The sequence below is a fragment of the Rana temporaria genome, chromosome 8 (assembly GCF_905171775.1).
Source record: "Rana temporaria chromosome 8, aRanTem1.1, whole genome shotgun sequence".
NCBI lineage: Eukaryota > Metazoa > Chordata > Amphibia > Anura > Ranidae > Rana > Rana temporaria.
The window spans coordinates 161,087,148-161,099,651 of record NC_053496.1 but is presented as its reverse complement, the minus strand read 5'-3'; the positions used below and the strand labels follow the sequence as shown (position 1 = coordinate 161,099,651).

At 43.9% G+C, this 12,504-nt stretch overlaps 1 protein-coding gene across 1 annotated transcript in view; it reads left to right on the top strand.

The window, feature by feature from the left end:
* The window catches only part of LOC120909298 (membrane-spanning 4-domains subfamily A member 4A-like), a 54,984-nt gene that overhangs the window by 9,006 nt on the left and 33,474 nt on the right, over positions 1-12,504 (top strand). The window contains exon 2 of the mRNA XM_040321045.1: positions 4,151-4,368. Within this exon, the coding sequence (XP_040176979.1) occupies positions 4,159-4,368 (210 nt within the window). The 5' untranslated portion in view covers positions 4,151-4,158. The remainder of the gene's footprint in view (positions 1-4,150; positions 4,369-12,504) is intronic.

Below are 12,504 nucleotides of genomic sequence, written 5' to 3'. Positions count from 1 at the left end.
GTCCTTTCCTATTCACGGAAGACTTACGCAAAAAAAAAAATCAAAATTTGACGCGGGAACATACTTTAACATGGCAAGTCTATCTATACGCCACGAAATAGCAGCTTTAACTATACGCCGGGAAAAGCCGACTAGCGACGACGTAAGAGAATGCAACAGCCGCGCGTACCTTCGTGGATCGACGGAAAAAGCTAATTAGCATACCCGACGCGGAAAACGACGCAAACTCCACCCAGCGGGCGCCAAAGTATTGCACCTACGATCCGAAGGCGTACGAAGCCGTACGCCTGTCGGATCGAAGCCAGAAGCCATCGAATCTTGGTTTGAGGATTCAAACTAAAGATACGACGCAGCAAATTTGAAAGTACGCCGGTGTATAAGTAGATACGCCGGCGTACTCTCACTGTGAATCTGGCCCTTTGTCTGTATTGAAGCGTATGCTGCTCCAAAACCTGGATCTATCTTTCAGCACTGATGATGCCTTTCCAGAAGCTGCCCATTCCATATGCATCAATGCACTCCCATACCATCAAAGATGCAGGCTTTTGAACTGAGAGCGCTGATAACAAGCCAAAAGGTCCCTCTCCTCTTTAGTTCATAGAACATGGAGCCTATGGTTGCCAAAGAGAATGTAAAATTTATATTTGTCTGACCACAGAACAGTTTTCCACTTTGCAACAGACCATTTTAAATGGTCTCGCGCCCAGAGAAAATTGCGGTGCTTATGGATTATGTTCAGATATAGCTTCTTCTTTGCATTATAGAGCTTTATCTTGCATATTTGGATGACACAGTGAACTGTGTTTACAAAGAGTGATTTTTGGAAGTATTCCTGAGCTCATGCAGTGATGTCCATCACAGAATCATGCCTGCTTTTAAAGCAGTGCCATCTGAGGGCCCAAAGATCACAGGCATCCAATATTTAATTGTGGTCTTGAGGTTTCTCCAGATTCTCTGAATCTTTTGATGATGATATGTTCTGTAAATGATGACATGTTTCAAGACTTTGAGGAACATTATTCTGCAATTGTTCATCAATGTACAATTGCAATTTTTAGAAGCAGCTTTTCACAGATTGATGAACCTCTACCCATTTTTACTTCTGAGATACTCTGGGGTTGATTTACTAAAAGTAGAGCGTGCAAAATCTGGTGCAGCTCTGCATAGAAACCAATCAGCTTCCAGGATTTTTTCTTAGCAAAGCTTAATTGAACACTCTGAAGTTAGAAGCTGATTGGCTGCCATGCACAGCTGCACCAGACTTTGCACTGTCCAGTTTTGTAAATCAACCCCTCCGACTCTCTAAGGCCTTGTACACACGGACAAACATGTACGATGAAACCGGTCCGCCGGACCGTTTTCACCGTACATGTCTGCCCGGGGGTATTTCTGTACGATGGCTGTACTAACCATCGTACAGAAATCCGCGCGTAAACAATATGCGGGGCGTGTCCGCGGTGTCGCCGCAACGATGACGTGGTGTCGCCGCGACAATGACGCGGCGACGTGGGCGGGCCTGCCAGTTAAATGCTTCCACGCATGCGTCAAAGTCATTCGACGCATGCGAGGGATGGCGGGCGCTCGGACATGTACGGTAGGTCTGTACAGACGACCGAACATGTCCGAGCGGGCAGGATTCCAGCAGACTGTTTTAAAACAAGTCCACGAATATTTGTCCGCTGGGAAAAGGCCCGGCGGGCAAATGTTTGCTGGAATCCTGCACGCTCGGGCCAACACACGACCGAACATGTCTGCTGAAACTGGCCCGCAGACCAGTTTCAGCAGACATGTTTGGTCGTGTGTACGGGGCCTTAGATGCTCTTTTTTTACCCAATCATGTAACTAACCCGAGGCAAAAAAGATAATAAAAAAGACTTCTGCACTACTATGTGTGATTCTAGAATAAAGGGGTTAGTCAAATTGGCTTGCTTGAGGTTGCTGCTTAACACCAACTGTGTTCCCACATACAGTATAGCAACAAATATCTAGCAACAAATTTGGAGAGGTAGCGCTTCACTTTTATTATAGCACTCATGTTACTAACCTGTTGCCATTTGTAAGTATAGAAATCACTTCATTGCCACATCCGTAATATTTGAGGATAATAAGAAAGGGGAGAGCATTGAAGAATTAGACTTTAAAGGTAATTTGGACCACATGAAATATATAAAAAGTATAAAAACTTTATTTGTACAATACAATAAAAAGCATTTGCAAAAAGCAAAAACATGGAGCTAAAATCATGTGTGTAAAATATAGGCTACATAGGCAAAGCACTAGAAAAGTGAATTGTTACACCATATCAGATGAGTGAGCCCCTATGCGTGAACACGTTCTGCTGATTCGCTTCATCAGGACACACATAGGGGTAGTTTGTTTTAATACAATGAGATCTGTTTTCCTCAAAGACATACATCAGATTTTAATACGTCTTGTCATCACATATGTAATGTACAACCTATTGCCAAATGAACTTAATTGGTTGCAAAATGTTCTTCCAGCTCCTCCTTGTTAGTACCGCTTACTTTGTCAGCTTTTTACTGCCCTGTTTTAACCTTTTTGAGACGTGTTGCTGCTATCAACTTAAAAATTACCTTATTTTTTTCTTAAAATGGTGCATTTTCTCAGTTGAAACATTTGTTTTCTATTGTGAATAAAATATGGGTTTATGAGATTTACAAATCACAGTCTGTTCTTATGGAGATTTTACACAGCATTCCAACTTTTTGGGAAGTGGAGTTGTAATAATTAGTATATAAATTTATTTTATTATTTCATATACTGTATCTTTATTAATATTTTCCCCACCTTTACACACAGGCCAAGCTGTCCAGCGACAGTGACGGTTGTCAAGATATTATATACACAAGGAGAATCACTTTAAGGCTCAGCTACCTTATGAGCTACAACTCTGCTGTGATCACACTTGCAGACCAAACAGCAATAATGGATTTACTGGCAGGTTTAAAGGCCAATTGAACATCACTTTTAGGTGGCTAGGTTTGACCCCACATATGCAAACCTATTTATGGGATGGTGGGAGGAGGCCTACATCTTTGGACGTATTAATCTCCAAGGACATCAGATCAGACTCTATTATCACTATATAGATGAGCCAATAAATCTTGAAGAAGATATAGTTCAGAATACGAGGACAGGGTCTTCCTGTTCTAACAAAGTCAATTTAGAGAGTTATCTCCCCCATATAGATGTAGTACACTGATGTTTAGGCATTGTGTTCTTACATTTATTTGCCAAGTGATAGTTGCCTTGGCCAATTGCCAGGGGGTCAACTGACTTTGCCCTAATTCTGGAATTGCTGCACTTTTCTCTTCTGTCGCTAGGTGGCTGGGTACCTAGCGAAATTAGATAAGACAAGGGCATTGCAAGGACAGATTAGGAGTATATAGGGTATCTCAGACAATGGGCAGGGGTTATCTTGAATCCCTTGGCCTGCTGGGAGAACTTATTTATTTGGGTTGAGTCAGGTGATCAAGGTTCTGTGCCACCTGGATGGCTGTCTGGGTGGACATGTGTTGTGCTGCCCCAGGCTGCTAGGCCAGAGCATGAGGCCTATCCCAGGGATATCTGTCTGCTAGGCTGTCTGAGGGCCTATCCAGAAGCAAGAGAGCACCTGTCGTGGTCGGAGGTAGAGGGGAAGCTGTCGCAACTAAGGGAAATTATTTTTTTTCTTTCTAGAATAACACCTTTGAAGGAGTGGGTGCAAAATTCATATACAAAATGTTGCTTATGTGCCATGGGAGACAGCAAGTGGTTCTTAAAAACTTGTGGAGAACATTTTTTTCTCCAAGCAGACCTTTGCATTTTGGTGGTCAGATTTAATGCTGGTAAGGGATACCCATTGACTTCTGAAAAAGTCCTGGCAGTACTTAGTAGGTAGAGCAATGCATGTGAATCCCCAAGAGAGTTCTGCTGTAGTTGTTCACCTAAAAGTACAAATATTTGTTTTATTAATAACAGGCCTTTAACCTGAAAATTGATCATCATTGTTCCACCAACAGGCACCTCTCCAAGTTTGCTTGGGTTTTTATTCCATGCTCCACCAACTCAACTCTGAAATGCATATTTATTTTCGTAGTTTTCTTATGGCTTATTTAATTATTTTACTGTTTTTCTCCCCTTTACCAAGGCCACACCATGACCACTCCATCGGATACACAGAGCCCTGACTTTGTGGAATACAACGTCAATCCAGTGGCTTCAAACAAGAATTCTGCCTTTGACTCTTCTATCTCTGATGTACTTCCTTCTGCTGAACCCTACAAGGCTACAACTGCAATTCCACAGTTTAACCATTCAACACTATTACAACAAACATTCATGAAGGGAAGACCTAAACTTCTGGGGGTAAGTGTGAATTATTTTATTGTCAAGCCTAAGTATCGGTTCACACAGGGGCAACATGACTTCCAGTGCGTCTTTGCGAGACGACTTCAGCGTGACTTGGAGTGACTTACAACGCGACTTTAAGTTGCCTCAAGGACAGGCGACATTGCCGGTGGCCAATCAAACAATAATCAGCTCTGCGGGAGGGAGGGGTTTGAGAAAACTATTTTCTCTTCCTATAAAGTTGCTTCAGTTAAGACAGTGATCTGACTTTGGCGGCAACTTCCATTGAAATCAATGGGTACAAGTTGCCTACAAGTTGCCTTGAAGTAGTACAGGAACCTTTACTGAAGTCGGAGTGACTTCAGTAGTGTACATTAAGACGGATCTCATTCACTTCAATGGAATTTCTCATGTCGGCGACACAAGTCAGATCCCAAGTCGCTCTAGTGTGAACCGACACTCTAGTGTGAACCGGCAGGGTTAGAACAACATCAGTGTACAACAATGTTGTGACCAACAATTTTTAATAATTTAATTTTAATAGGAGGGCTAAAAATCATCAGCTACCCAAACTATTTACTTCCGTTTTTTTTTTTACCTACAGTGTGCATGTATAGACCTGAGGCTGGTCAATATGGTCCCATAACCGCAAGTAAGGCAGGACATACAAATCACAAAGAGGTATAGGCATGACATAGATAGTGTGATGTTCTTTTCTGTAAGCACAGGCAAACCCATTCAGTGTTGATGGGGGAATCCCTCCCATAGAGCTATTGTGTTCTCCGGATGGGCTGCCATCCCTACCAGGAGAACACAGTAATTAATCTAATGTAAAAATCTGACATGATGGTTGTACCCAAGTTAATCAATGGATTACCTTAGGTACAGTCAGCCTGCCTATAGATGGTTTGAGTCCCTTCTGAACCGGCTGAGATTCGAACCATCTATGGTCGGATTAAATCTCATGATTATAAATACCACCTGACCTTTTCTAAATTTCCCACAGGATGATAGAGAACCCCAGGGTGCTAGTTATCATGCACTGAAATGTTTCAACTTCCTTCCAATCAGAAGGAACTATGGGCCTAATCCACAAAGCAGATGCGCCGACTTAACTCGAGATACGCGGCGTAATTAAAATTTACACGGCGCGTATCTTTGCGCCAGATCCTCAAAACGAGATACGCCTTAAAATCATGTTTTTCCGTTCTACCTAAAATAATTACACCGGCGGTTTTTCGTGAGCAAATTACGCTAGACACGCCGCTGTTTTGATAGGCAAAGATGCAAATGAGGGAGATAGGGCGATCCACAAAATTAAGTGTGTGCGCCGTAGATTACGCCCTGTGCGCTTCTGTTAGTTTCAAATGTGTAAATTTACACTTTATAAAAGGTGCCCTAATTTTACACATGCCGTGTAAAGGTCAGCTAAAGCAACACCATTAAGGAAGAGCTGAGCACACACACTTGCTGGACTACAATCTGTATGCCAACATGCCAGGGGCATCCATTCGCATAGCTAGACTAGTGACTTCAGTGACCGAGGGTACCCCCTCTTCTGAGGGAACAGCAGTCAGGAGACGCCTCGCAGAATGCATCTTTGCATAGTAAACACACACATTAATTATGTCACAATGAGAATGCATGAATGCACACCCACTGTGGTCCTTAGCACAGACATATCACATGCACATCTAATTGGATTAGATCCAAGTACCCCCCCCATTGGTACTTGGGAGCAGTAACGCCCCGCCACGGCTTCAATTCTGTTACTGTGCATTCATACACCATTCAGGGACCTGGGATCACTTCTCCCTGGTCCTGGGGATCCCTTCTCCACCAAAACTAAGGGTGACACCCTTATTTAATCAGGAATGCCACCCCCCCACATTCACACATCATTCACACACATAAACCAAATCATAAGTACAGTATAATAAACAAAATCATAAAAATATAAAAAAAAATCATAAAAATAAAAAATAAAAAGTACGATTGCTCCGCCTGCGCTGCCCACGGGCATGGCCACGGGCACGGCCAACCGGAGGATATTCATGGGGGGGTGTTAGCAGGGGAGGGAGTATCTTTGTGGGGGGGTGTGAGCAGGAAAGGAGGAGCCTCCCCTGGTGACTGTCCTCCTGCTGGCCTGCCCTCCAAGGCCACTGCTATGCTTGTCAGACAGTTTGTGAGGGCAGCCGCATTGGCCTGGCCAGCCCTGGTATTGTCCTGGACAGCCCGGGTATTGTCCTGCACAGCCTGGGTGTAACGCTATCAGCGTTAATTCAGTGAGTACGAGCGCAGCTGTATCTTTCCCTAACAGCTGCGCTCTATTCAATAAGACGTCCGCGTCACTTCCGGTGCGTGGACGTCTGCGGTTCACGCTGGAACGCGGAAGTGCGTTCCAGCGTACGGCGCCCGGCTCCTCTCACGAGCCCGGGCTATTTAAACCCCCAGGTTCGGCGGCAGGGTGTTCAGATATTGTAGTTGGACGCCTGCCGCCACCTGTGTATTGGGACCCCTCTGTAGCCTCTCCTTCTCGGACCAAGTCTGCCCAGCAGCCCTGACTCCAAACCAGCATCCCAGAACCAGCTCCACAGCACCCTCACCGAGACCACAGCTCCAGCGTCTCTTTGCCAGTCTTCCAAAGCACCTCTTCCCTGAACCCTGCTATCTGGATGTCAGCAACCTTTCTGTTGGAAACCTCCACTTGAAGCTACAAGCTAACCGCAAGTACCCTAATGACAAATAGTTGTTACTACAGTGTATATCATCTCTGCTGTTAAAGGGACAGTGTTCTTATTCTCTGTATCTGCTATACCACTGGGTTAATTATCTCAGCTCAAGTCTATTTCCTGCACACACCACAGCAAGACCACTGAATCATTAGTAGAACCATTTGCATTCTACCGCAGCCAACCTGTCTGTTTATTACTGAGCTGCCAGTAGCTATAACAAGGGACTGTTTCATAGCTTGCTGTCTAATTAAGCTTATGAGGTAATAAGCTATCATACTTATAAGTTCTGTTTCTCACTGGAGGTTGTGATGAGTAAACCCCAAACTCTTATTGTTCATTGAGAGTGAACCGGTGGTTGAACCCTGAGAAGCCTCCGCAGATGAGATCCAAAACCATATTTACTAAACCCAGAATATTCTCACAGGGTCATAACATAATATCTGAACCTAAAAGAAAGAATGGATCCAGCGGAGCTCGCAAATCATGTAGTTGCACTTTCCCAAAGGGTGGATAATCTTACAGCTAATATGAATGAGTTGCGTATGGAGAATGATGCTTTATGTAATCAAAATTTTGTACAAGCCAGAGATAGACCCGAACCTAAGGTCTGTGCTCCAGAACCTTTCTCTGGTGAAAGAAAAAATTACAGACAATTTATTAGTTCATGCCGCTTGATGTTTGAACTGTGTCCACGTACCTATTATTCTGATAGGATTAAAATCCTCACGTTAATTACTTATCTCAGGGGTGAACCCAGAGTATGGGCCGATACCTATGTGGAGGAACATGGAGATCTCCTAGGAGCTTTTGACACTTTTCTTGATGAGATGTCTTTGTTATATGAAGACCCCAACAAACAGCTAACAGCTGAGAATTCAATTAGGAATCTTAAACAGGGGAAGAGGCCTGTGGAAGACTTCATTTCTGAATTCAAATGCTGGAGCAGAGAGACTCAATGGTCCGATATTGCTCTTAGAAACCAGTTCCGGTTGGGTCTGTCGGAGGCCATGAAGGATGAGCTGGCCAGTGTGGAACTCCCTAATTCCCTGGAAGATCTTATGCACCTCTCAGTGACTATAGATCGGTGTCTTCGTGAGAGAAAAGCTGAACGTGCCACTACCTACCCAGTCATTTCCTATAGGAGGTCCAAATCACCTCCCAAAGATTCTCCAATGGAACTTGGAGCTATTAAAGGACCCTTGACTTCAGCAGAGAAACAACGCCGCAGAGCCAACAATCTCTGTCTCTACTGCTCAGCTCCAGACCACATCGTTTCCACCTCTCCTCTTCTTAAGAGGAACTCTGAAGGTAATTTTTCCCACATTAGTAAGTTAAATTCAGTTGGAACCACATCTAACCGTTATGTCTTTATTCCTCTTACCCTGCAGTGGGATCAAGAAGAGATTACTATTGAAGCAATGGTCGACAGCGGAGCCTGCGGCAACTTCATAGATTCAAGTGTTGTAGAATCTAATAAAATTCCCCGTGTGTTCAAGCATACTCCTGTGTCACTCACCTTTATTGACGGTTCTAGTTCTTCTTCCGGTCCAGTCTCGACTCAAACATCTCCTCTTGGGGTTACTTGTGCAAGTGGTCATACGGAGACCCTAATTTTTGATATTATTTCATCTCCTGTATTTCCTATAGTTTTAGGTCTTCCATGGTTACTTCTTCATCAACCTACTTTCTTATGGTCCACAAACTCTCTTTCCCTACAGTCTACCTACTGTAAAGAATTCTGTTACCCTTCTTGCATGATCTCCTTTTCAGAAGTTCACCCGGCTAATCTGCCAGATTATTTACATGAATTTGCTGATGTCTTCAGCAAGACCAACGCAGACATACTTCCTCCACATAGGATTTATGACTGTCCTATAGACCTTATTTCTGACAGGCCTATCCCTACCGCTCGGATTTACCCCTTATCACAACCAGAGCTGGTACATTTGAAAGAATACCTGGATGAGAATCTCAAGAAAGGATTTATTAGGCCCTCCACTTCTCCAGCAAGTGCAGCATTGTTCTTTATTAAAAAAAAAGATGGTTCGCTTCGGCCAGTAATTGACTATCGCTCTCTCAACAATATCACTATAAAGAATAGGTATCCGTTACCACTTATTCCAGAACTCATTGAACATCTCCAGACCTCCAAGATCTACACAAAACTAGATCTCAGGGGGGCCTACAACTTGATAAGAATCCGTTCGGGTGATGAATGGAAGACTGCCTTCAAGACGCGATATGGTCTTTTCGAGAGTGTGGTTATGCCCTTCGGGCTATGTAATGCTCCAGCAACCTTTCAGAGGTTCATTAATGATATTTTCCACGACCTGCTAGACATTTGTGTTGTAGTTTACCTGGATGACATTTTAATTTATTCGGACACTCCGGAGGAACACAATAAACACGTGCGTTGGGTTCTGGCTAGACTCAGAACACACTCCTTATATGCTAAACTTGAGAAGTGTGTTTTCAGTCAAACTAGTATCTCCTTTCTCGGTTACCAGATCACCCCTAATGGAATTCAGATGGATCGCTCCAAAGTGGATTGCATCTTGTCCTGGCCGATTCCCCAAACTAGGAAGGCCCTCCAGCGATTCCTTGGATTTTCGAATTACTATAGAAAATTCATCAAGAATTTTTCAACGATTGTAAAGCCATTAACTAGTTTAACTAGTTCAAAAACACCTTTCTCTTGGTCCAAGGAAGCACAGAGATCCTTTGATACACTCAAAGTCAGTTATACTTCCACTCCCATTCTTCAGTTGCCTAACCCACTATACCATTTCACACTGGAAGTCGATGCCTCACATTTTGCTTTGGGTGCTGTACTCTCTCAACAATCAACATTATCAGAACCATTGCATCCAGTTGCCTTCTATTCCAGAACACTATCACCAGCGCAAAAGAACTATCCTATTGGGGAAAAGGAACTCTTGGCAATAAAAGATGCCTTGGCCAACTGGAGACATCTACTGGAGGGTTCCTCACACCCTATTACCATCCTCACAGACCATCGCAATTTACAACATCTAAAAGCATGTAAGACTCTTTCTGCTCGCCAAGTTAGATGGAGCTTATTTTTTGATAGATTTGACTTCAACATTTCCTACCTCCCAGGAACACAAAATATTAAAGCCGACTCCTTGTCACGCATGTACGAAGATCAGTCAAGGGAGATTCCCCCTCTCTCCATTATTTCATCCAACCGATTCATTGGTACAACTACGTCCTTTAAAGAGTTGCTTATTCAAACCCTTTCCAAAGAGGGTTCTCAATTGCCTGAGGGACTACTAAAACAATCTAATGGAATATTTACCTTCAATAATAAGACTTACATCCCACCGAAGTTGCAACTCATACTGCTCAAACAACTCCATGATTCTCCTCTCGCAGGTCATCCTGGAGTCAGTAAGACCATACATCTCGTTAAGAGAGACTATTGGTGGCCCCATTTGACAAAAACAGTTCAGGACTATGTCCGTTCCTGTCATACCTGTGCCACCAACAAACATTCACGGAAGCCTCCTTATGGACTGCTAACTTCCATCCCAGTACCTAATAGACCCTGGGACGTCATTTCCATGGATTTCATAGTTGATCTCCCTAGGTCTCACGGCGCTAATACCATCATGGTCTCAGTCGACGTTCTAACGAAGATGGCTCACTTCGTTCCTTTAAAAAAGTTACCAACTTCTCAAGAGACAGCAGAAGCTTTCATCTCCAATGTTCTTAAGCTGCATGGTTTGCCTTCCCAGATCATTTCAGATCGTGGTTCACAGTTTATCTCGAAATTCTGCAAAGCTCTTTGTCAAAACGTACAAATAGATCACCGCATGTCTACCGCTTACCACCCTCAAACAAATGGACAAACAGAACGTGTCAACCAGACACTCGAACAGTATTTACGTTGTTATTGTACACATCTTCAAGATGACTGGTTCCATCTACTTCCCCACGCTGAATTTGCTTACAACAACGCCACCAGCTCTTCCTCTCAGTTCTCACCATTTTACGCCAACTATGGATTCCATCCCAACAGTATGCCTTCTATCTTACACCCAAATAATGTTCCCGCTATCGATCAATATCTTTCAACCATAAAGAAAACCCTGAACATACTCCGTTCTAACCTTGAGGCTGCGCAGCAAAGACAAAAGAGATATTATGATTCACATAGAACAGTACCTCCCTCATACAACGTTGGCGATTTAGTCTGGCTATCCACTCTGAATTTACGTCTTAAAATTCCTTCTAAGAAACTTGGCCGTCAATTCACTGGTCCTTTCCCAATCTCTCAGATCATAAACACTAACGCTGTCAAACTACTACTACCTTCAAATTGGAAGATTCATCCATCATTCCACGTCTCACTTATCAAACCATACAAACCTAATCCATTTCCTAACAGAGATCCTCAACCCCCTCCTCCAGTTGAAGTTCTTGGTGAGACCGAATATCAAGTAGAGAAAATTCTCGATTCTAGGAAAAGAGGTTCTTCCCTCCAATATTTGATATGTTGGAAAGGCTATTCTCCCATTGATGACTCCTGGGAATGTTCTTCAGACATTCACGCTCCTCGACTCATTAAACAATTCCATCGCAGGTACCCTGATAGACCATCTCTTACTAGGTGCACCGGAGGTGCCCCCTTGAGGAGGGGAGTATGTAACGCTATCAGCGTTAATTCAGTGAGTACGAGCGCAGCTGTATCTTTCCCTAACAGCTGCGCTCTATTCAATAAGACGTCCGCGTCACTTCCGGTGTGCGTACGTCTGCGGTTCACGCTGGAACGCTGAAGTGCTTTCTAGCGTACGGTGCCCGGCTCCTCTCACGAGCCCGGGCTATTTAAACCCCCAGGTTCGGCCGCAGGGTGTTCAGATATTGTAGTTGGACGTCTGCCGCCACCGGTGTATTGGGACCCCTCTGTAGCCTCTCCTTCTCGGACCAAGTCTGCCCAGCAGCCCTGACTCCAACCCAGCATCCCAGAACCAGCTCCACAGCACCCTCACCAAGACCACAGCTCCAACGTCTCTTTGCCAGTCTTCCAAAGCACCTCTTCCCTGAACCCTGCTATCTGGATGTCAGCAACCTTTCTGTTGGAAACCTCCACTTGAAGCTACAAGCTAACCGCAAGTACCCTAATGACAAATAGTTGTTACTACAATGTATATCATCTCTGCTGTTAAAGGGACAGTGTTCTTATTCTCTGTATCTGCTATACCACTGGGTTAATTATCTCAGCTCAAGTCTATTTCCTGCACACACCACAGCAAGACCACTGAATCATTAGTAGAACCATTTGCATTCTACCGCAGCCAACCTGTCTGTTTATTACTGAGCTGCCAGTAGCTATAACAAGGGACTGTTTCATAGCTTGCTGTCTAATTAAGCTAATGAGGTAATAAGCTATCATACT